The sequence below is a fragment of the Salvia hispanica genome, chromosome 6 (genome assembly GCF_023119035.1).
Source record: "Salvia hispanica cultivar TCC Black 2014 chromosome 6, UniMelb_Shisp_WGS_1.0, whole genome shotgun sequence".
Classification (NCBI taxonomy): domain Eukaryota; kingdom Viridiplantae; phylum Streptophyta; class Magnoliopsida; order Lamiales; family Lamiaceae; genus Salvia; species Salvia hispanica.
This window is the reverse complement of record NC_062970.1, coordinates 35,671,857-35,693,642: the sequence shown is the minus strand read 5'-3', so window position 1 is coordinate 35,693,642 and position 21,786 is coordinate 35,671,857. Positions and strand designations below refer to the sequence as shown.

Here is a 21,786-nt window from a genome sequence, read left to right as displayed (position 1 = left end):
TAACTAAGAGACAACACCTGCATCCCTCCATCTCTTAACCATCTCTTAACCATCTCTTAACTATTCATTCAATTTCATTTTTTATTTTTAATTCCAACAAATTCAATTAATAAAAAACACACTTCATTATAAATAAAATAAAATTACAATTTAAAATACCTAAAAAAATAAAAAAGACATAATTAAAAAATTAGAAATTACAAATTGCACACTTAAACTCAAATAAAAAAAATGGAGGCAAAGAAGCAGAAGGAGTTCTCTAGTGATGATCATCTAATGGTTGCCAAATTTTGCCCAAATGTGCTCCATTAGATCCTCTTGGAGTTGGGCGTGGGCGGTAGAATCACGTGTCCTTACCCGAATAGACAACCACTCTTGCAAAGACGGATGCACTCCCGTTCGAGGCGGACTACTTGCGGTTGAGCTTCCCGGGGTTTCAGGGTCGAACCAATTTCCCGCCTCAGGTCCTTCGTCGGCGACAATCATGTTGTGCAAGATTATGCACGTATACATGATGTCGACCATATTCTCCATAAACCACTGTCGAGCCGGGGCTTTGATAATGTTCCATCGAGCTTGGAGAACCCCGAACGCTCTCTCCACATCCTTGCGAGCTCTCTCCACATCCTTGCGAGCAGACTCTTGCTTCTGCGCAAAAAGAGACTGCTTTTCGTCCGTAGGCCTGTTGAACGTCTTCACGAAGGTTGGCCACTTCGGATAGATGTCGTTGACAAGATAGTACCCCATTTTATACTGGCGATTGTTAGCGACGAAGTTGATGGCCGGCGCTTTACCATTAAGAACTTCAGCGAAGAGGTCGGAGTTGTTGAGCACGTTGATGTCGTTGTTCGAGCCGGGGACCCCGAAATACGCATGCCAAATCCATAGCCGGTAGTCGGCGACGGCCTCGAGTATTACGGTGGGGTGGGTGCCTTTGTGGCCGCTCGTGTATGACCCCTTCAACGCCACAGGGCAATTCTTCCATTGCCAATGCATGCAATCGACACTCCCGAGCATCCCGGGGAATCCGTGCACTTGTTCGTGAAGACGGAGCAGAAACTGACAATCTGCGGTGGTTGGCTTCTTCATAAATTCGCCGGTGAAGGCTGCCCGGACGCCTTTGCAGAAGTTCAACAAACAAAGTCGCCCAGTGGATTCTCCGACGTGCAGGTATTCGTCGAACGCATCCGCCGTTTGTCCAGTAGCAAGCTGACGGATCGCCGCAGTACATTTCTGGAGCGTCGTGTGGCTAGGACGGCCAACAGCGTCGAACCCTTCTCTGAAGAACTCTTCCCGTGCCGCCAATGTATTCGCGATATGCAAAAATAGCGGGCGTGACATACGGAAACGACGACGGAAGTAGATATCTCCCCACACCGGGTTCGGACTGAAGTAATCACGTTCCAACCTTGCGGCGGCTTCCTCCCGGTTACGGTGGATGTATGTCCGGCGTCGCCTAGGAGGCGCGGCGGCTTCCTCCTCCCTACGTCGATCTTCTTCTAGCGATTCTTCCATTATTCGACGCATTTGCTCAAATGGATCCATAATTGATTAAATTTGGGAGAAGAAAAAAATAAAGGAATGATTTTATAGAAGTGATTGGAGAGGAAAGAAAGAGAGATGAGAGAATAGATGTGTGTTTGTGTGTAAAATGGAGAATGGAGAAGAGTATATATAGAATATAAAAAAAAAAAAAAATTAAAAATATGACCGTTCAACGGTCATATTACCGTTTTTATTTTTATTTTTATTTATTTTTTTGAAAAATCTGATTTTTTTTTTTAAAAAATTGAATTATGACGTCATAAATCCGACGCCCACTCGCGGGTCGGCGAGTGGGCGTCACGCCAGCAGCCCGCGCGCGCCACGTGGCGCCGGGCGCGTGTCTCGCGAGCTCGAGGCTTGCCTCGCCGGGACGCGTCGGGCGTCGAGACATCTCGTCTCGTCGAGACGAGACGGGAGCCGCAACGCTGTCTCGATGCCGTCTCGTCTCGTCGAGACGAGACCGAGTCCGCAACGATGCAGCGTTGCGGATGCTCTTAACAGTATTCAATCACTCCAAAGGTGATATCTTGTATACAAACCCTAAACCCACTTGTTAGAGTTTGTATACTAAAAATCACGTTTCGAGTGATTGAATACTGTAAAACACTTATTTTATTTTCCAAAGGAATAAACGGATTATTTTATTATTCGGAACCTAGCTAGTTGGAGTTTGATTACTCTATGAATAATAAATAAGAATTTCTTGTTGAGTCCACTCTTGGAATAAATAAGATATTAATTAATTAAGTCCATAGCAGACAATAATTAATTAATTGATGTTTCTATCTTAAGCGCGGGAAATAAATACCAAACAATGAAAACCCGGAGTACTTATAATTTCGGATTTGGATGGGGAGTGCAATATTATTTCTGTAGTGGTTGCTCGTAATATTCCAAAAGCATATATTAAATTGGGTTTAATTAATTAGTAAAAAAGCTAACTGGAGGAGCCCATATTCAAAACCTTCCATAGATCCCTGTCTGGGCCCAATATGTGACTTATTATAAATAGGAGAATAAAGGAGATAGAAAATATACATTATTTTCTTCCAAAAATTTCGACCCCCTCTCTACGTAGATAAGGGGCGATATTCTCTCCTTCGAGGGATAGGTTTTCCGTCTTCTTTATTTAAGTCCTAGTATACTGGTGAGATCAGCTTACCCTGATATCAGTTTACAGTCCGAGAACCAGACAGAAGATCCGTGGTTTTGTACTAAAGATCTTCACGTGGAGAAGGCGTTAGCTATCTTCGATTCTTTGGAGAATCATCAAGGTAAAATAGCTAAACCGTAGAAAAGCATGTTTTAGGTTTTAATTAATTTAAAGCATGATTTATTTGAGTTATGAGCATGATACATGTGATAATTACGCGAATAGAATTTGTCTAAATAATCTGCTAAATAGATTAGGATTATTATGTAATCGATTTATGTGAGCGTTTCCGCTGCCAACCCCTTCAGAATCAACCAAACAAATAGCCAAAAACTAAAAAATATTTCCGACAATCAGAATTAGGGCTTTACCCAGGAAAATCAGAAGAAAAAAAGCTTGCAGAAAGCGTGTGGTTTCAAATCATGCGATAGGTTTTTGGCATATAATACGAACAAACAACCAAATTAAATGTCAGTACAGAGTGTAAAAATAGTTTTTGAAGGAAAAACACAAAAAAATCAGGAGAAAAAAAAAACTCACCACGTTTGAAAACTAGGGTTTTAGCCTGAAAATCTCACCTTCCATCGAATCAGTGGAAGCTTGGCCACGTCGTCTAACAGAACTCATGAGGCCGGCGAGGATGGTTCACTTCAACACTGGATCCGATTTGATGTTTTCGCCGCAGCCGCAAAGACGCACCGTCGTTGCATTTCGGAGGGAAGAGGAAAAGTTGGAATGGGGTGGAAAGAGGAGATGTAAGAGGAGAAATGAAACGTGAATAGTGGAGGGAGTGACTAAACGACCCAATTAACTGGATTACATAATCTCAACAAATTTTAATGATATCAGCGTGTAATTTTTAGTCCCAATAATATCCCGTGTTGACAAATTTATAGGAAATGTTGACATTATGATGAGTGCTTATCATAAACCGTTGATTAATTATATTGGGTGTATAAAAGTAGAGTTTGTAGTTTGTAGATTATCATGACCCGATTGATATAAGTATTATCTTAGTTGCGTTGACATTAAACTGTTTACGAAAAATACAAAAATTTTAGATTCTTTTTTTAAAATTTTAATATTGGAACATATGCAAGTAAGATCTTGTTAGAATCCCTATAAAATTATCTTTAATTTGATGTATATTGTGTAAAAAACTAATTTAAATTGAGATAGTTATAACAATTTAAAGTTTTGAGATATTTAAAAAAAAGCTAGTTATAACTAATAGTAACTGACATTAATACCTTTAATTGACATTTTTTTTACCTCAATTGCTATTTGTTCCTTAATGTTGTTGTACCTTAATTTAATGATCCAATGTCTATTATTTAGCTATAGTTAACAATTTAAGGGTGAGTTAGCAATATAACACACCACTCAAATGAGACATGTTAGGCACTTATAAAGTTATAAAGTTATAAAGTTATAAAGTTCATCTTACTTAGGGGTGTAAATTCGGGTACCCACGGATACCTAAACCTGAAAATTCGGGTACCCGAACCTGAAATCTAAAAAATATCATACTCAACCCGTATGTGAATTCGGGTACCCTAATACCCGATGCGGGTACCCGAACCCAACTAATCGGGTACCCATAAACCCGGAATTATTATATTTAAGATTTATTCTTTTGTATAAATAAAATTGTGATGAGATAGAAATTATTAAAAATAACACAATACTTATACTACCTATTTATTGACTATAATTCTATATTATATAAAACAAACATTAGACAAATAGACACTACTTAATTTTAAAATAAAATTTTTTTTGGTATAAATTGAAAAATAAAAGAGATTAAAACAATTTTTTAAGACATTAAATGAACAAGTAAATAAAATGGGGAAAGCATAACTAATTAACTATATATATTTTCAAAAGATAACAAGTAAGAAGATAAAAAATGCAACATGAACCGAACACGAATGTAAAGAAGTATTAAAGTCGAAATAACAGAACAATGAAATGTCAAAGCAACCAAATATAATCTAAACAATGTCAAAGCAATTAAACATAATCCAAATAGTATACTAAGAACTTTATAACCCAAAAACTAAGATTCATGGCATTCAATTCATCTTAAGTGCTCCTCATTTGTCATTCATCTGTGATTTTGTGCGACCCATCTCTCTGACGGTAGCTAATAGTTCTACATAAATAAATAAAAAAATTGAGAGAAAGATAATAGTAAGAACAAATAAATCTAAAGAAACGTACTTTCCACTTTGAAAAAGTGAGGCACACGGAAAATTTATAAATCTACATGTGATTAAATAAAGTTATCCTAGGAAAATTTATAAATCTACATGTGATTAAATAAAGTTATCCTAGATTTACCCTATGAGCCATATACCATATACTAAATAAAAATATTTATCATAAATACATAATTAGTCGGGTTTAATCGGGTATTAATCGAGTACCCTAATACGGGTTTCGAGTACCCTAAACCCAAAAAATCCTAACATTAACTACCCAAACCCGTACCCGAACCTATAATTTTAGGTTTCGGGTACCCAAAACCCGTCGGGTATTGGGACTGGGTCGGGAATGCCTGAATCCCGCGGATTTAAATTTTCATGCCTAATCTTACTCTAATTATCTTGTGTTAACTTAATTATATTTGGGAACATATTATTATTATTTGGGAATGGCTTGATTTATGGACACTTTTATAAATAATTAGACTTTATTTTTCTAAATTTTCTTCTATAAATTAATTTTTTCAAGCAATTCGATTGATGAATGAAAGATTTAAATTAAAATTTCAAATTTTATAGAGTACAATTATTTGGCCAATAATTGATAAGAATATACCAAAAAAATTGCAGAAAAAATAAAAATTGTAGGTGGAAACCCTTCATCAAATACGTCACTTTCTAAGTGAGCAAGATATGACAGCACGACTGGATCTGGGCACAATTTGGAATTTGGTTAAAGATGGATTGGAGGTATGTGGGGAGCCTGAGATGATGGACTACCGTCCTTCCCAGCGACCTGAACTTGACACTGTCATGCCCGTGAGGCAAAAAGGGAAGCGTCGTGGAAAGAAGAAAACTGCTTGTGGAGAGTCGTCATCTTCAAGGATGGATGCTCATCTAGTAGATGATTCTGATGAAGATTTTGTCCCTCCACCTCCACCTCAGTCTGCAGTTCGAGGTCGGCATTCTGTCAGTCACACTGGTGGAACGGGTGAAGATATTGGTCTCAGTGATGTCTACCATTCTCCACCTCGGTCTTCTATGCGAGATGACTTTTTCGGGGTGGATTTAGAGAATATGGTTGTTCAAGATACTCCTCCCTCTAGAATCCCTACTTCCACAATCGGTAAGGGGATCCGGGGCCTGTTTATGCGGAGAAGGCGAAACAATTGAACTAAACTAGAACTATTTTTATTTAGTTATTGAGTTGATCATCGTGTTTGTGAATCGTGTAATCTTTATATTAGGCATTTGTTCCTTGTATTTTTTATTTAGTTATTGAGATGACTTTTAAAAACATTACAAATACCCTATGCAGTTGTTCCTTGTAATTTTTTTTTACTATTTGGGCATTCTGACTAGAAACGCCTTTCAAATAGGCGTTTTATACTTCTGGTAAATTGTTTTCGGAACTGGCCAAACATTCTGACTAAAAACGCCTGCCCGGTTGGCGTCTTTTAAGTTTTTTTTAAAAACGCCAACCAGGTTGGCGTTTTATACTTCAGGTAAATTTTTTTTGGAACTGGCCAAACATTCTGAATAAAAACGCCTGCCCGGTTGGCGTGTTTAGTCGTTTTTTTAAAAACGCCAACCAGATTGGCGTTTTATACTTCGGTTAATTTTTTATGAAACTGTGGCAAACATTCTGACTAAAAACGCCAGCCCGGATGGCGTGTTTTAAGTTTTTTTTAAAAACGCCAACTGGGTTGGCGTTTTATACTTTGGTTAATTTTTTTTTCAGACGGAACGCCAATTTCAATGGCGTTTTAAAGCAGAAACTTTTTTCTCAACAAGTTTTAATTCATAACCTGCCCTGCGGAGCCACCATTAATACAATGCATGTAAATATAATTCAATACATGATTATGGATAAAATACCACAAGTCCAAATAGTAAACATTCATCATAAATCCAAATAATACTCCATACATAAGTTTAAACAATCAAGAAGTTGGGCAGTTGTGCCTGTCATGACCAGGTTGACGACAATTTTTACATTTGCGTCGGGCTCGTGGCTGGTCGGCTTCACGGATATCCATCTGATTAGGAATCCTAGTTGTACGGTATCGACCGCGACTTCGAGGCAATAACTGTCTTCGTGAACACTGCAAAGTCCATTCAGGCACGTCCCAATAATCTGGGTGTCTGAGTGGATTGAACACCCCAGAATATTGTTGTACCCAAACACTTGTGTGATATACGGGGTTAACAAGCGATAACATGTTGTCATTTCTAAAACGCACCACTGCCGCTGCATGTGAACACGAAAGTCTCCACATCTGCCACTTTTGACATTTGCAATTCGACTCCAAATACTTCACCTTCCACTTGTTACCACCCTTTCCACCAACTCGACGTTGTGTTCGAACCACATAAATCCCTCAAAGTGTGCTTGGTGCTCTCACATTATGTAACTGACCCTTTGCATCATTTTTGCACACCTTTTCATGCGCCCACGGGGTAAGTGGTGTCGCACACTGTGTTGATGCAATTGACCGCTGGTTGAACCATTCTATTGTCCTCCAAAATGTCATATCAATGCAAGCCTTGATTGGGAGTTCTCTTGCGCCTCTCAACACATTGTTGTAAGATTCCACCATATTAGTGGTCATCTCACCCCATCTTTTGCGATTGTCATACGCCAAATTCCATTTTTCTTTATCTACAGTATCAAGGTACTGCAAAGCCTCGTTGTTGACGTTTCGAAGTAAACGACGTCTTTTCTTAAACTTGCGCTTTTTGGTAGCAATACCCATTTTCCAAACCAACCTTTTAACCATGATACCTTTGTGATTCTGCAGAACATTCTTTCTAACATGTACCAAGCAAAACCTGTGATGACCTTTAGGTTCTTCTTTCCATATGGGAGAATTCATTGCATCTGTGATTCCGACATGCCTATCCGAAATCACACATATTTCATACTTTGCTACATGCAGTCTTATGCGTTCCATAAACCAATTCCAACTTTCTTTTGTTTCCTCATCAGCAATGGCAAATGCAACCGGCAAACATTTCTTATTAGCATCAAATCCAACGGCAATAAGAATTTTACCTCGACATCGTCCACGTAGATGAGTTCCATCAACTGTTAAAACTGGTTTGCATAGTTGAAAAACCTCCACAGCTGGTCCAAAAGCCCAAAATACGTACTTGAAAACCTTGTTCATACCGCGGCTTAAGCTGTCATCATGCAACCATTCGACAATTGTACCAGGATTTTGCCTCTGCATTTCATTCAAATAAGACGGTTGAACTTTGAATGACCACTCCCAACCACCATATACAAGCTCAATAGCTGTCCTCCGAGCATACCATGCTTTCTTGTAACTAACTTTCACATGAAATCTATTTTCAATATCCGCCACAATAGCTTTTACCTTGTAAGCAGGATCATTTTCTATCTGATGCCGAACACTCAATGCTATCATGGAAGACCCGAGATTGGCGTGCCCATCATAATTGCGATCCCCCATACAAGTATGAGCAGTGGTAAACACTCTAATTTGCCAGTGTTCATCATGCTTTCTCAACGTTGCTCGACACTCCCACAAACATTTCGGTAATGACTTATCTTCCGGATTTCTCTTGTAGACGTACCAATATCGTAACTTATGACATGATGACTATTTTGTTGAGTAATTGCCGAATGCTCAACAAATAATTCAATTTGACCTCCTTTAGCCATACTCTCACTGAACATTAGTGGCATGCATACTTCTTCTAGTAGAGTACCTATAAACGTGACTGCAGATCCAACGCATATGGTACGTTTCCATATTATTTGAACTTTGTTTTCAAGTATGCTTATACCCATCCTTTCACAAATTGTATCCACAAGCTCATTGTAGGATATACATTTGTCCAACATAATGAATCCTGATGAGAAAGGAGGATCATATGAAATAACTGGTCCGAACATTATCTTTCCGCCCCAATATAAATTGACACACCACGACATAGTATCTGCAATAACGTAGCACAAAATATAAATATGTATTATTTTTACACTTATCATTATGTAGAAGAAACTTTATACATCATCAATATTTTTGTAATCAGTTACACAACAATGTATACTTTCATAATAATCCATCAAATATTGTTCAAAAACTATGTATACTAACCGAATAGGAGGACTAATGAGTGGAAAAATAGGTCAAAATCAAAATTTTCTCTCTCAAATCGCCGATTGGATCGTCCCGGGCAAGGGTTTCGCGCAGCTTGATGGTTTTTCGCATTTGGGTGGGCTTTAGCATTAGGGTTCGTCAATTTTGGGGGAAAACTGGCTGATATATGCCCGCGATATTGGCGTTTTAACAAAGACACGCCAATGAACATGGCGTTTTTTGAATAATTTTTTTTTTTTTAAATATGGTTTATTTTGTTAGAATTCGGCTTAAGAGCATCCGCAATGGTAGGCTAGCCATCGGCTAGCCGATTGACGTGGCTAGCCGATCGGCTAGCCGAACCATTGGAGTAGGCTAGCGGGAAATCGGTCAAAATTTCGGCGTGGGCTAGCCGATCGCGTTGCGCTGGCCGATGCGCTAGCCGATGCGCTGGCCGCCATCTGTGGCGTGCCGATCGGCCGTCGATCGGCCAGCGCTATTTTTTAATTTTTTTAATTTTTTTTTTTGAAAAAATATATAATGTATTTTTTAAATGTTTTTTCATGAATTTTTTTTAATTATGTAATTTTTAAATAGGCACACAGCGAGACCCCCGTTCGGCTAGCGGCAAACTATAATGGATTCAAAGCATACTAACATTTGTTAATGTATTTTTTAATAAATTAGTGAGGAGTAGAGTGGGGCGGTGGCTCGTGTGTGGAAGCCCGGATTTTATTTTATTATGTAATTTTTTTTATTTTTGGTTAATGTACTTTTTTTATTTAAATAAAATTAACGAATTTTTTCAAGTATATGTGTCGTAAATTTAATTCCGTAAATGTAGTATATTTTGAATTATTTTTATTGCGATTTATTTGGCCTATGGCTGGCCTAAATCTGATGTGGCAGGTGGTTTTTTTAGTGTTGCTGACGTGGCAGGGGAGAGAATGACTGGCCTATGGCTGGCCTACCGACTATTGCGGATGCTCTAAAGACGCCTACTTGAAAGGCGTTTTATATAACACGCCAACATCATCGCCGCCGCAATTACCTGAATCTCGCAGCGTTTTCCGGTAATTCCTCTGATTTATTCCCTATGACGATTCATTTTTCAATTCTATTACGGAGCCATGGGGATTTGATATTGGTGGCGCTTGTTTCTGCAAATACTGTATTGATTCGCTCTGTTTATGCCATTTGCTGTTTATTGATATTAAATGAAATTGTGTTCCGTACTCGACAATGAGTAGAAATGAAGAATGTTGTGGGTAGATCAGCTAACTGCCGTTGCCATCTGTTTAAACTGTAGTATAATTATTGAGCTCTTTCTGAAGGAAGGAAACGAAAAGACGTTTGTATTTGGTAGTATCACTTTTTCATTGGGCTGGAGCTTACATTGGCTCGATCATGAGAACTCTGGTAGGCTTTGATTTGTTAAAATCAACGACAAATATCCTACTAGATGATTTTCAACATTTTTGGCACTGAATTTGAGGTCTTGTCGTGTGTAAATCTGTAGGTTAGCTTCTTTTTCTCTCTGTTTTTGTGTAGATTTGAACCATATATTTAATGCTTATCTCTTTTCAGATAATCTTCACAAGTTGTTTTATTTAATTTTTTCTTTACCTATCTCTGGTAAGTTAGTTTGTTCGCTCAGCTAGTTTTTGTACTGTCCACCCCTACAGTTTGCTTCCAGTCCTATCCATTTAGTTTGAAATCCCTATTGATAATTTTACTCTAAGATTACTCTTCGCCTAAGATTCTGTTAAACTTTAATCTGAATAGTAAAACCATGAAGTTTGATATTGCTTTGGTCTTCTAAATTTATGTTCAGAATTGCTTAATTGCTCCTAATTTGTCTTTGAATTCGGATACTTTTTTTGCTGCTTTAATTTAAAGCAGATGTTCATGATTCTCACTTCGGGTTTAACTTTTACCAAGCAGGGTTGAAGAATATCTTGACGAATCAGAACCTTACAGCTCAAGCCATGAGTACATCTCAGGGAAACCTGGCTTCGAATCTTGCATCAAAGGTTGCCTCACCGCGGGACATTGTAAATATAGAGGATAGACCTGATCATCTTCTTGTTCTTGTACATGGTATCTTGGCAAGGTAAACATTTTCTTGTACATGAAACTTGGATATCTGAAGTTTTACTCTGTTTATGCAATCACCAGAAATAGATATAGACATGCTTCCAATTTGATTGCATAAAATGTTGTCTCCGAATGAAAATGTCTGCAACTGAGGATAAGACAGAGGTAGAAAGCAGTGATATATATTTCGAGATAAAACCTTGAATTGTTGTCATCTCTTCATTTCATTTGAGGCCTCAACTCCTTGTGCTTCTTTCTTCATGGCATACATGTTTTGCATTATTGACTTCTCTAGATGAGCTAGGGTTTTGATAAGGAAAATGTGTCGTAGAATGATTTGATTCCATAGAATGCACCTTGCTAGGTGAAATGTAATACCATTCCTAAAAAGAGCATTAATGTTTAATAGGTACCATCTTGAGAATGCCAGTATTTAGTAGTATTACAAATTACAAATACTATGGACGTCTTCAGTTTAATTGGGAAAACCATGACGTGAATTCCTAACATTAAGATCTGGTTCATCTAGACTTGTGCTTTATGTAAAATCGGTGGAGGCTTCTCACCACATGAGCTAGTAGAAGAAACGTTTAGGAGTACTTTTTCATGATAATTGCGCTACTTTCTGGACGAGGCTATTTCATTTAACTCCATCATCCTCTTCTCACACAATGTTGTAGTCAATAATAATTCACTGGAAACAGAGGGTACTTCACTCACAATGTTGTATTAACATTGATAGAGGTTTCCAACTATTGCAGCCCAAGTGATTGGACGTATTTTGACACAGAGTTGAAGAGACGAGTAGGAAAGAAGTTTTTGATTTATGGTATGTTGTTTATGCATTGCCAAAATACGATGTTCACTCAGCTTAGACAAGATCCAATTTGACCTGTTCAACATTAACCACACAAACACATTGGTGAAATTATTTGGATCTAGTTCCTCTCATATTATGTGCACTGGCAGCAGGCAATGCATAAAGCATTCTTTTTTTCCCTGTGAAAGTGTGTTTTTTAATAATGACTGAGCTGTGCAAGCATTTGAAACTTGCTTATTACGTGCAGCTAGTTCATGTAACATGTACACTAAGACTTTCACGGGGATTGATGGTGCTGGAAAACGACTTGCCGATGAAGTAAGTTTTGGGAGGGAATCTTTGTACCTGTCGTATCATTGCTGGAGTGTCTTAGTGTAGCTATCATGGATGAACTGTTTCACGAGGAGTCACTTCATATGCGTCTTTTTCTGTTTATGTTATAACATGTTCTCAGATCCCCTTCTTCATTTTCCTTTCCAATCTCTATTAGCGAATTATTAATGTAGATTTTGCAACCAAAACTAATTACCCCAATAAACAGGTCATTCAGGTTGTGAAAAAGACAGAGGGACTAAAGAAGATATCCTTTCTGGCCCATTCACTTGGTGGACTATTCGCAAGATATGCAATCGCTGTTCTGTACACTCCCGGTGATGTAATTGGGACTCAGGCTTCGGCATTCCAATCCTCGGGCTCTTCAAATAAAGGTTTGATTGCCGGGATGGAGGCGATTAACTTTATCACCCTGGCAACTCCTCATCTTGGAGTGAGAGGAAATAGGCAGGTACATTCCTTAGCAGACAACTTAGTTGATTGTCATAGATTTTATGGATTTGATTCACAAACTCTATAATTTTCTCAACGGTGGCAGCTTCCATTCCTTCTTGGTGTACCTTTCTTGGAGAAACTTGCTGCTCCTATTGCCCCTATTTTTACTGGCCGAACTGGGAGTCAGCTCTTCCTCACAGATGGAAAACCCAGTAAACCCCCTCTTTTATTGAGAATGGCATCAGATTGTGAAGAAGGAAAATTTATGTAAGTTCCAAGCGTATAAACATGGGATTTCTGCAAAGTTGAATCTTATTGGTCGACTATTTTTACAGATCAGCACTCGGTGCTTTCAGATGCCGAGTCCTTTATGCTAATGTCTCCTATGACCGTATCCTTAATCCTGATGCACCCAGAAAGAGTATTTGAAAATCTGTGTTATTCTCTGTTCAATTAATTATTCTTAACAAACACAGATATGGTTGGTTGGCGCACATCATCCATACGAAGAGAAAAGGAGCTTTTCAAGGTATGTGAAATAATTTTTTTTATTGAGTAGTTGCTTTTGAATACAAGAATGATAATAATCTGTATTGTGTTATATCAGTTTATATTTAAATGTGTTTATTATTGTCAACTGGCAACTTTGTTTCCACAATAAAATAGATGAGTGTCTTCTAGAATCCTTTTTGTTAAAAGTAAAATAAAATTGTGCTGAGTGTCAATTTAGATCTAGCGGCTTGCATGATTCAGTTCGAGATGTGTGGATAAAAAATGCATGGATATAGATAGTAAATATAATTGCTCTCTTGCCATTCTGATTCGCTTAAAGTTTAGCCTAAGCTGTAGAAGACTGCTTCTACTCCCTCTCTTTCTTCATGCTGTCTGAGGATTCTATCAAGAAATTAGATAAAAAGTTGACAAGATTCCATGCTATCACTCTTGTGAGGATTTTGAACTTTGACAGCCTCCTAGGCGATCTTTGGATGGCTACAAACACGTTGTTGATGTGGAGTACTGCCCTCCCGTTTTATATGAGGCTCCACATTTCCCACCAGAAGCAGCGAAAGCAAAGGAGGCTGCTAAAAACAAACCCAGCGTACAAAACACAGTAGACTATCACGAGATCATGGAAGGTACATGCATGTTAAATGGTAACTGAAGCAGCTAGACAAATATCTGTTAATATGAATACTAACTTCTTTCCTTTCTTTCGACAGAGGAGATGATCCATGGTTTGCAGCGACTAGGGTGGAAGAAAGTTGATGTCAGCTTTCACTCATCATTCTGGCCCTTCTTTGCTCATAATAACATCCATGTAACACGAGACTCCTCAAACTTCTCGTAACTCATATGTGCCACTCGCCTCACATGTGATTTGTTAATTCTCAATCAGGTGAAAAACGAGTGGTTTCACAACGCTGGAGCTGGAGTGGTGGCTCATGTTGCAGACACCATTAAGCAACAGGATATGCTACAGGAAACCTCCTCTACGTTCATTGCTGCTAATTTGTAGCTCTACAATCGCAATATGCTTCGATAATATACTATACTAACTTGTATATCTTCTCTCAATATTTGTTAGAACGACATTCTATGTAGTAGTAGTATACAAAGATGAGTGACAGGTATACTAAGTTTTTTTAAGATCTTCATAGTTTTATTTCATCTAGAAAACTTGTTGGTTTCTTTGCTAATAAAGCAGATGGTATAATGCCCGATAGATGATTATCTTGAATCACCAGCCTTTTTGGTCTTGGAAGATTTGACAACTCTTGCATGATATTTGCCTATTCGATATGAAGATTGTGCTCAGTACTATATTTGGCTAATATCTAAGATATTCTTGGATTAATTTCATCAACTGAAGTCTTGGATATGAGACGTCTTCGATTACAAGTAATTCTTGGAAAGTAGGTAATTTACATATATTAACATATGAATCCATATACAGATATCACTTTTATAATAAGCTTTCACAAACTTCATCCCAATATCAGGCTGTTGGATAAGAAGCTTCCATGGCGATGCCACAGAGGCCTTCTGCAGCTTCAACATCCCTCTGCATCCTGATGTATCCATCTTCACCCCAGCTAGTTCCCCACGAGTTCTTGACAATCCAATACTTGGTGCCATCACTAGCCACACCATACCCAACTGCAGTCACACCATGGTCTAGCTCGGTCCCACACTCTCCAGTGAAGACTCCACTCGAGTAGAACTGAAAGTCTGAACCACTAGCATCAATGGCCACGGATACCGGTTGGTTAACCACTGCTTTGAGGAGCGCTGATTCGCTGTTGGATGGCACGTCCTCGTACCCAGTGATCTTGGCTGCGTCAGATGATTCCTTCTTCGAGTTGCAAGTGCCATCAACTCCTTGGTAAGGATAGTTGGATTCTGTTGTGAGGCCTTTGTTGTTAATGATATACTGAAACGCATCATCCATTAATCCACCATTGCAGCCTTGATCTTCACTTGTGTCGCAGTCAACAAGTTGTTGTTCAGATAAAGAAACAAGTTTCCCTGTCTTGATTTGGTTGATTCCTTCCGTGGCTGCAACTGCTGAAAACGCCCAACAACATCCTGCAATGTTTGTTTTAAACAAAATATTTAAAAAATGCAAAGTGTAATGTTTGAATGAATTAGAAATGTGCGTGAGAGAGAGTTACCACATTGGCCTTGATCCTTAACAGGAGTAACAGCTCCCTTCTTCCTCCAATCAATACTGGCTGGAGCTGCACTCACATTTGCATACCTAAACGACGACGAAGCAGAAGCCTTAGATCCCATTCTGTATCCATTTCTAGAGTTGTGAAACTCAGCATTGGTGAGATCAGCAAATCTGTTGACAGCAAGCTTGTAAGGCTTTGAAGCTGCTTCGTTGAAGGACTCGATGTACTCAACATTCTCCTTGAATATATTGAATCTCTTCACCTTCTCCGCCTCATCTTTGTACACACGACCGTTCTCCACCATCCATTTCTCATGCCTCTCCATCATCGATGCATCGGGTGCAGTTCGAGCTGCAGCTAGAGAAGCCCACAACCCGAGCAGCGCCAGAAGCAGCTTCCAAGTAGCTAGCGAAGCCATAGTTGTTTCTTTGTGTTGAATGAAATCTGTTTAGAAATGTTTTAAGAAGGTTGATAATTTAACTGAGGAAAAGGTCAGATATTTATAGCTGTAGAAAACATGCATTAGAGTTCCGAAGAGCTCGACGTTCATGTCTGCCTCGACAAATTACTTTTCCAACAAATTAATTTCTTAACTCAATTTCGTCGACGCACCGCTAATTAGTATACTATACTAGTAGACTAGTAGTATATTTATTTTCATCTAAGTACGTAATGTCAAAAATAGAGTACCGCCACCATTTGATTTTTATTTTGTTTCATCAAAAATGGTAACGGAGTGTCACCACTTTTTCTAAGTTATAAAAATAAATTTTATTATAAATATTAGGATTAAATTCACTGCCCAACCGCAGATAATATCAAATAAGCTACTACTTGAAAGATGAGATTTATCAAAGTGTTCAGTGTTCATGAATAATCGATTACATGTCTGATTGGTTCAGAGGGTGAATTATTTGCCCTGAGACAAGATGTATAGTGTATAGAAGGATGTTGAGAGGACATTTGGTGTCTTGCAATTTCCCTGGGTAGTATTAATGGACCGATGAAAATGTGGTACGAATCATATATCACCAATGTGATGCGGAGCCATGAATTTAACGATGGAGAGTTCAAATTTATGTTAATAGTTGTTTAGTTTTTTTGTCAGTGTCTTTAAACACAATCGTGGGAGAAATAAACCGTGAAAAAAAGTTAGAAGAAGGACAATAAAAACTATAAGTACATATGGAGGCACAAGAATATGTGAAATAAATTATATTGATTACTTACCAGTTAAATTATTCTATTCACGTTTTATCACCCAAGGTGCACCGCTTCTTATCCCGGGAGTATATGGCCCAACAAGCTTCCGTCCACGTGGGGCAGGCTCATGGCCAGCTCCGATCCAACAAGATCTAATTGAAGAAATTAGGAAATGTAACACTTGTTTTAATCTAGAAATTTAAATTAATGTAATTTGTGCTATTTAAATTTTTATATATATTTTTTAACTTTTAACTAATGTAGTTTTTTGAATTTAATTACATTTATTATTTAATTTAAATTTTTTGTAATTGTCACATTCACGCACAAATCAAAATCTTGTTGTCTTTTGGTAATGTTAAAAATGACAAAATTTTAATAGAATAAGAAGTGAAATAAGAAAATAAAGGATATAAATGAAAAAGACTATTTTAATTAAAAAAACACATTGTTTTGAATCTTACTAATATAAAGTGGCAGTTTATTGAAAAGTCATTTATGTCCTTTTTGGAGGGAAAATGTAAAGCTATTTTATTTATCCTTTTTGTCATTTTGAGAAATGGCAACTATTGGACAAAAAAAGAGACAAATATTATTGAACAAAAAAATTGGTCTAATGAAACATTGGCTTCTCAAACCAGATAAAACACCTATACATACACACATCTTTAATTGAAGCTGCATTTTTATTGATTGATTTACTGATACTTTTATTTTTTATTGCAGCAAAGCAGGAATCTTGGAATCCGGCGACGGCTCCGGCGATGGGTGGCGAAGGCGGCAAGGCTGATGGAGGCGGGGCAGTGGCGGCAAGGCGGCGACTGGCTATGAGAAAGTGACAGATCCGGGGCGAGAGAGATATGAGGGAAAGGTGTGAACATGAAAAAGAAGGGGAAGAAGAGAGAGAAGTACAACAGAGGCGGCTACCAGGCAGTGCAGACTCGCCAAAATCCTCCGGCGGTTGTGTGAAACCGTGAGAGATTCGTGAGAAAAAATAAGGAGAAGAAGAAACGGAGAGGAAGGAGAAAAACTGGCGAGGCAGCGGCGGTGGCGAAGGTGACGGCGGTGGTCGGAGGAAAGAGAGATGAGGAAAGGAGAGGGCGGCGGTGGGCAGCTGCTGGCCGAGAGTGTTATGAAGTGTGGCGCAGTGGCGGGTGTGGAGGAAGCAAGTGGGTGGTGAATCAGGGCGGTGGACGGCGAGGCAATGCGTGCCGGCGAACTGTGTCGTCGGGCAAGCGGAGGGAGGGAGGGAGGCGGGGCGGGCGGCGGCGCGTAGCAGGGCGGAAGGATTGGGGTACCGTTGAGGGAGAGAGAGAGAGAGAAATCAGGCGCATGTTTTAGGGTTTCATGGAATACTATTAGTTATTGTATTCTAATTGGGCTATAATTTTGGGCTTTTAATATAGCATATAATTTGTGTTCATATAGGAGTAGTATATAATTAATGTTCTTTTTAATTTTAATTGTAGACTTTGTATAAACTTATATACGATAAAAGTTAGTACAAAGTATTTAAGATAGTAAAGGAAGGAGAACACTCCATCCCCACTTTTTTTTAAAGTTATATACGAAGAGAGAGAAGAGATAATTGAATTATTTGTTATAGAAACCAATTTTGGATTAGGATAATATATTAATTGATTTTCATAATCTTAGCAATTTATTATTATTATTATTATTTAATTGATTTTTATTTAAGATAACTGTTCTTATTGTCTTTCTTTCAATTCTTCTAAAAGAATTCATGATATCCATTTGCTTTATTAGTTTATTACAATAAATATTGTGATATATGCAACATTCTAACAATTTTAGAAATTTGACCATTAGGATAAATAATAAAATGAATTATATTTCATGTTTATTTGGATAAAGATAATACTGATCAATTATTTAAATTACAAAATACTGTATAAATAATCAAAATTTCAAATAGTTTTTTTTTTTATTCTTTTGTAAATGGTAGTATTACATTTTTCTTTATTTGTATGTCTTATTTTATTTCATTCACACATCTCCTCTTTTGTTATTTCTTTTATTTTATATTACACTCATATCAAATAGTATTAAAATAGTATATAATCATCTGCTAAAATATGAAATGCATCATTGAGAGTGGCTTGAGAGAAGTACAATTGTACAAATATTTTTTTGTTGTTGTGTTTAATATTACAAATACTTATTTTATTTAGTTCTTATCTGTAAAAATATTTTTATACTTATTTACTCTATATTCTTTATTTTAAGTTAATATATCTTCATTATTTAAAAATATTTTGTCCTGTGCATAGCACAGGTGTTAACACTAGTATCGTTAAAATACGACATTTTGTGCATGAATGGAATGATTGAGAAAAGAATTGAAACTTCGTGATTTAATATTCCAATTTCATAGTTCATAGGATATACGAAAATTTGACCAAATATGATTTAAATGACTATTAACCCAATGAAAAAAAAGTTAACGTAACAGCTGAAAATAAGATTGTGACTAAAATATAAGTACTGCATTGGCCATTAGGCTCCATCTCAAAAGACGATGTTTGATTTATTGCAGCTCACTAGAGCATCTTTCATGGTAATCCTATCATTATGGGATTTGGATTCTACATAACACTTGAAAGCCAACCCTATTATGGTGATGTGAATTCCACAATTCTATCTGTAGGAAAAATAAACGTGGGAAATTTCTAAAGGCAGGCCTTTCATCTTGGGTAACCTTCAAATTTATGGAATGCCTTAATGCTAAGATCTTTCATGTGGTCTCTCATATCTTATAAATTTGTGGAGTTTTGGGAGATGAGAACACACCAACAAATCATTCTCTCTTCTCTCTACCTCTCAAGCATTCTAGTTCGCACTTAGGAGCATTGCATTGCTCGGTTCTCGCCTCCAATTTAAGTTCGCCGGTGCCTACGAGTTTGAGGTGCTTCAACTCGGTAGGAGGAAAGTCGTTTCATCTTTGGGGACGTTGCGCCAATCCATGAGCACTAATCGGAATGTATCTCGTCTTGCGATTGTTGGAAATAATGTAGCCTTTACACGGACAGACTCTTGCTATTACAAAAGAACCAAAAACTAGAAGGTAAATACAATAAAAGGAACAAAGATGCAAACTATTGTCTTCTTCAAATGGAGTCGAGGTATCACTCTCTCCGCAAGACGAGATACGCCCCGACTAGTGCTCACGGATTGACGCAACGTCCCCAAAGATGAAACGACTTTCCTCCTACCGAGTTGAAGCACCTCAAACTCGTAGGCACCGGTGAACTTGAACTGGAAGCGAGAACCGAACAATGCAATGCTCCTAAGTTCGAACTGGAATGCTTGAGAGCTAGAGAGAAACTCCACCTATTTATAAGATATGGGAGACCACATAAAAGGTCTTAGCATTAAGGCATTCCATTATTCCATAATGCATTTGGAGGTTACACTGGATGAAAGGCCAAGGGCCTAGTCTTTAGGATTCCCACGTTTATTTTTCCTTCACTATCGCCTTGTTAATAGTTGTACTCATTAGTAAGTTGACATCTATAACTCGTTATGTTGTTGATGGAACTGATCTTCCAATAAAAATCTTCTTCAAGCTTAGATCTCCTATAAACATATTGTTGCACGATGTTTTTCTTGTAAAGCTTTTCATTAAAGGGAAACCCACTGCGCAAACTGGTCGGAAGAGCACCTGATAGACAATTCAATGCAAATCAAACAAGAATAACCATTCAGATATTAAATATCTCAGGTGGAATTCAACATATTGTGCCTTTATATAAGTCCAAGTTTATCTGTAATCACTACCCTTTCAGTCTTTTGCTTAATAGGAGTACTATTTTAATCTAAGATATTCTTAGATATATTCCATATAGACAACCAACTAATTAGTTCTTGGATAAGAGACTTCTTTAGTTACAAGTAACTCTTGGAAAGGAAGTCATTTACATATAAGTATATATTAACATATGAATCCATATACACATATCACTTTTATAATGAGCTTGCACAAACTTCATCCCAAAATCAGGCTGTTGGATAAGAAGCTTCCATGGCAATGCCACAGAGGCCTTCTGCAGCTCCAACATCCCTCTGCATCCTGATGTATCCATCTTCACCCCAGCTAGTTCCCCACGAGTTCTTGACAATCCAATACTTGGTGCCATCACTAGCCACACCATACCCAACTGCAGTCACACCATGGTCTAGCTCGGTCCCACACTCTCCAGTGAAGACTCCACTCGAGTAGAACTGAAAGTCTGAACCACTAGCATCAATGGCCACGGATACCGGTTGGTTAACCACTGCTTTGAGGAGCGCTGATTCGCTGTTGGATGGCACGTCCTCGTACCCAGTGATCTTGGCTGCGTCAGATGATTCCTTCTTCGAGTTGCAAGTGCCATCAACTCCTTGGTAAGGATAGTTGGATTCTGTTGTGAGGCCTTTGTTGTTAATGATATACTGAAACGCATCATCCATTAATCCACCATTGCAGCCTTGATCTTCACTTGTGTCGCAGTCAACAAGTTGTTGTTCAGATAAAGAAACAAGTTTCCCTGTCTTGATTTGGTTGATTCCTTCCGTGGCTGCAACTGCTGAAAACGCCCAACAACATCCTGCAATGTTTGTTTTAAACAAAATATTTAAAAAATGCAAAGTGTAATGTTTGAATGAATTAGAAATGTGCGTGAGAGAGAGTTACCACATTGGCCTTGATCCTTAACAGGAGTAACAGCTCCCTTCTTCCTCCAATCAATACTGGCTGGAGCTGCACTCACATTTGCATACCTAAACGACGACGAAGCAGAAGCCTTAGATCCCATTCTGTATCCATTTCTAGAGTTGTGAAACTCAGCATTGGTGAGATCAGCAAATCTGTTGACAGCAAGCTTGTAAGGCTTTGAAGCTGCTTCGTTGAAGGACTCGATGTACTCAACGTTCTCCTTGAATATATTGAATCTCTTCTCTTTCTCAGCCTCATCTTTGTACACGCGCCCATTCTCCACCATCCATTTGTCATGCCTCTCCATCATCGATGCATCGGGTGCAGTTCGAGCTGCAGCTAGAGAAGCGCAGAGTGAAAGGAAATGGGTAGAATTAGATTAATATAGATTAATTAATTATAGTTGGGCTATAATTATATTAGTTCATAAGCCCAACAATCATGAAACCCTAGTGACTCTTCATCTATATAATGGTTATTTATTCTCCATTG

The 21,786-nt window shown here is 38.0% G+C and overlaps 4 protein-coding genes across 4 annotated transcripts; 1 reads left to right on the top strand and 3 right to left on the bottom strand.

Moving 5' to 3' along the window:
• Positions 1-7,289: 7,289 nt before the first annotated feature.
• LOC125195217 lies at positions 7,290-8,384 on the bottom strand. Its single transcript, XM_048093398.1, has one exon. The coding sequence runs from the start codon at positions 8,382-8,384 to the stop codon at positions 7,290-7,292; it is 1,095 nt and encodes a 364-aa protein (XP_047949355.1).
• Positions 8,385-10,634: 2,250 nt separating this feature from the next.
• Positions 10,635-14,370, top strand: LOC125194151 (lipid droplet phospholipase 1-like). Its single transcript, XM_048092208.1, has 11 exons — positions 10,635-10,652; positions 10,962-11,130; positions 11,876-11,943; positions 12,182-12,252; positions 12,476-12,718; positions 12,806-12,969; positions 13,038-13,093; positions 13,179-13,231; positions 13,670-13,838; positions 13,923-14,020; positions 14,099-14,370. Exons 2-11 carry the CDS (start codon positions 11,006-11,008, stop codon positions 14,216-14,218), a joined length of 1,167 nt encoding a protein of 388 aa, XP_047948165.1. The 5' UTR covers positions 10,635-10,652; positions 10,962-11,005; the 3' UTR covers positions 14,219-14,370.
• Positions 14,371-14,698: 328 nt separating this feature from the next.
• LOC125194152 (senescence-specific cysteine protease SAG39-like) lies at positions 14,699-15,795 on the bottom strand. Its single transcript, XM_048092209.1, has 2 exons — positions 15,375-15,795; positions 14,699-15,288 (listed from the first exon to the last, which is right to left on the bottom strand). The coding sequence occupies exons 1-2, from the start codon at positions 15,793-15,795 to the stop codon at positions 14,699-14,701; spliced, it is 1,011 nt and encodes a 336-aa protein (XP_047948166.1).
• Positions 15,796-20,597: 4,802 nt separating this feature from the next.
• LOC125193058 (senescence-specific cysteine protease SAG12-like) lies at positions 20,598-21,637 on the bottom strand. Its single transcript, XM_048090765.1, has 2 exons — positions 21,274-21,637; positions 20,598-21,187 (listed from the first exon to the last, which is right to left on the bottom strand). The coding sequence occupies exons 1-2, from the start codon at positions 21,602-21,604 to the stop codon at positions 20,598-20,600; spliced, it is 921 nt and encodes a 306-aa protein (XP_047946722.1). The 5' UTR covers positions 21,605-21,637.
• Positions 21,638-21,786: the final 149 nt, after the last annotated feature.

What these genes read in the sequence shown, in the direction of transcription:
- LOC125194151 (XM_048092208.1), top strand. Translation starts at nt 11,006, where the DNA reads ATGAGTACATCTCAGGGAAACCTGGCTTCGAATCTTGCATCAAAGGTT. An exon ending in CTATCACGAGATCATGGAAG is followed by an intron (nt 13,839 to 13,922) that starts GTACATGCATGT and finishes TTCTTTCGACAG; the next exon opens with AGGAGATGATCCATGGTTTG. An exon ending in TTGCTCATAATAACATCCAT is followed by an intron (nt 14,021 to 14,098) that starts GTAACACGAGAC and finishes ATTCTCAATCAG; the next exon opens with GTGAAAAACGAGTGGTTTCA.
- LOC125193058 (XM_048090765.1), bottom strand. Translation starts at nt 21,604, where the DNA reads ATGATGGAGAGGCATGACAAATGGATGGTGGAGAATGGGCGCGTGTAC. An exon ending in TAAGGATCAAGGCCAATGTG is followed by an intron (nt 21,188 to 21,273) that starts GTAACTCTCTCT and finishes CAAACATTGCAG; the next exon opens with GATGTTGTTGGGCGTTTTCA.
- LOC125194152 (XM_048092209.1), bottom strand. Translation starts at nt 15,795, where the DNA reads ATGGCTTCGCTAGCTACTTGGAAGCTGCTTCTGGCGCTGCTCGGGTTG. An exon ending in TAAGGATCAAGGCCAATGTG is followed by an intron (nt 15,289 to 15,374) that starts GTAACTCTCTCT and finishes CAAACATTGCAG; the next exon opens with GATGTTGTTGGGCGTTTTCA.
- LOC125195217 (XM_048093398.1), bottom strand. Translation starts at nt 8,384, where the DNA reads ATGGGGGATCGCAATTATGATGGGCACGCCAATCTCGGGTCTTCCATG.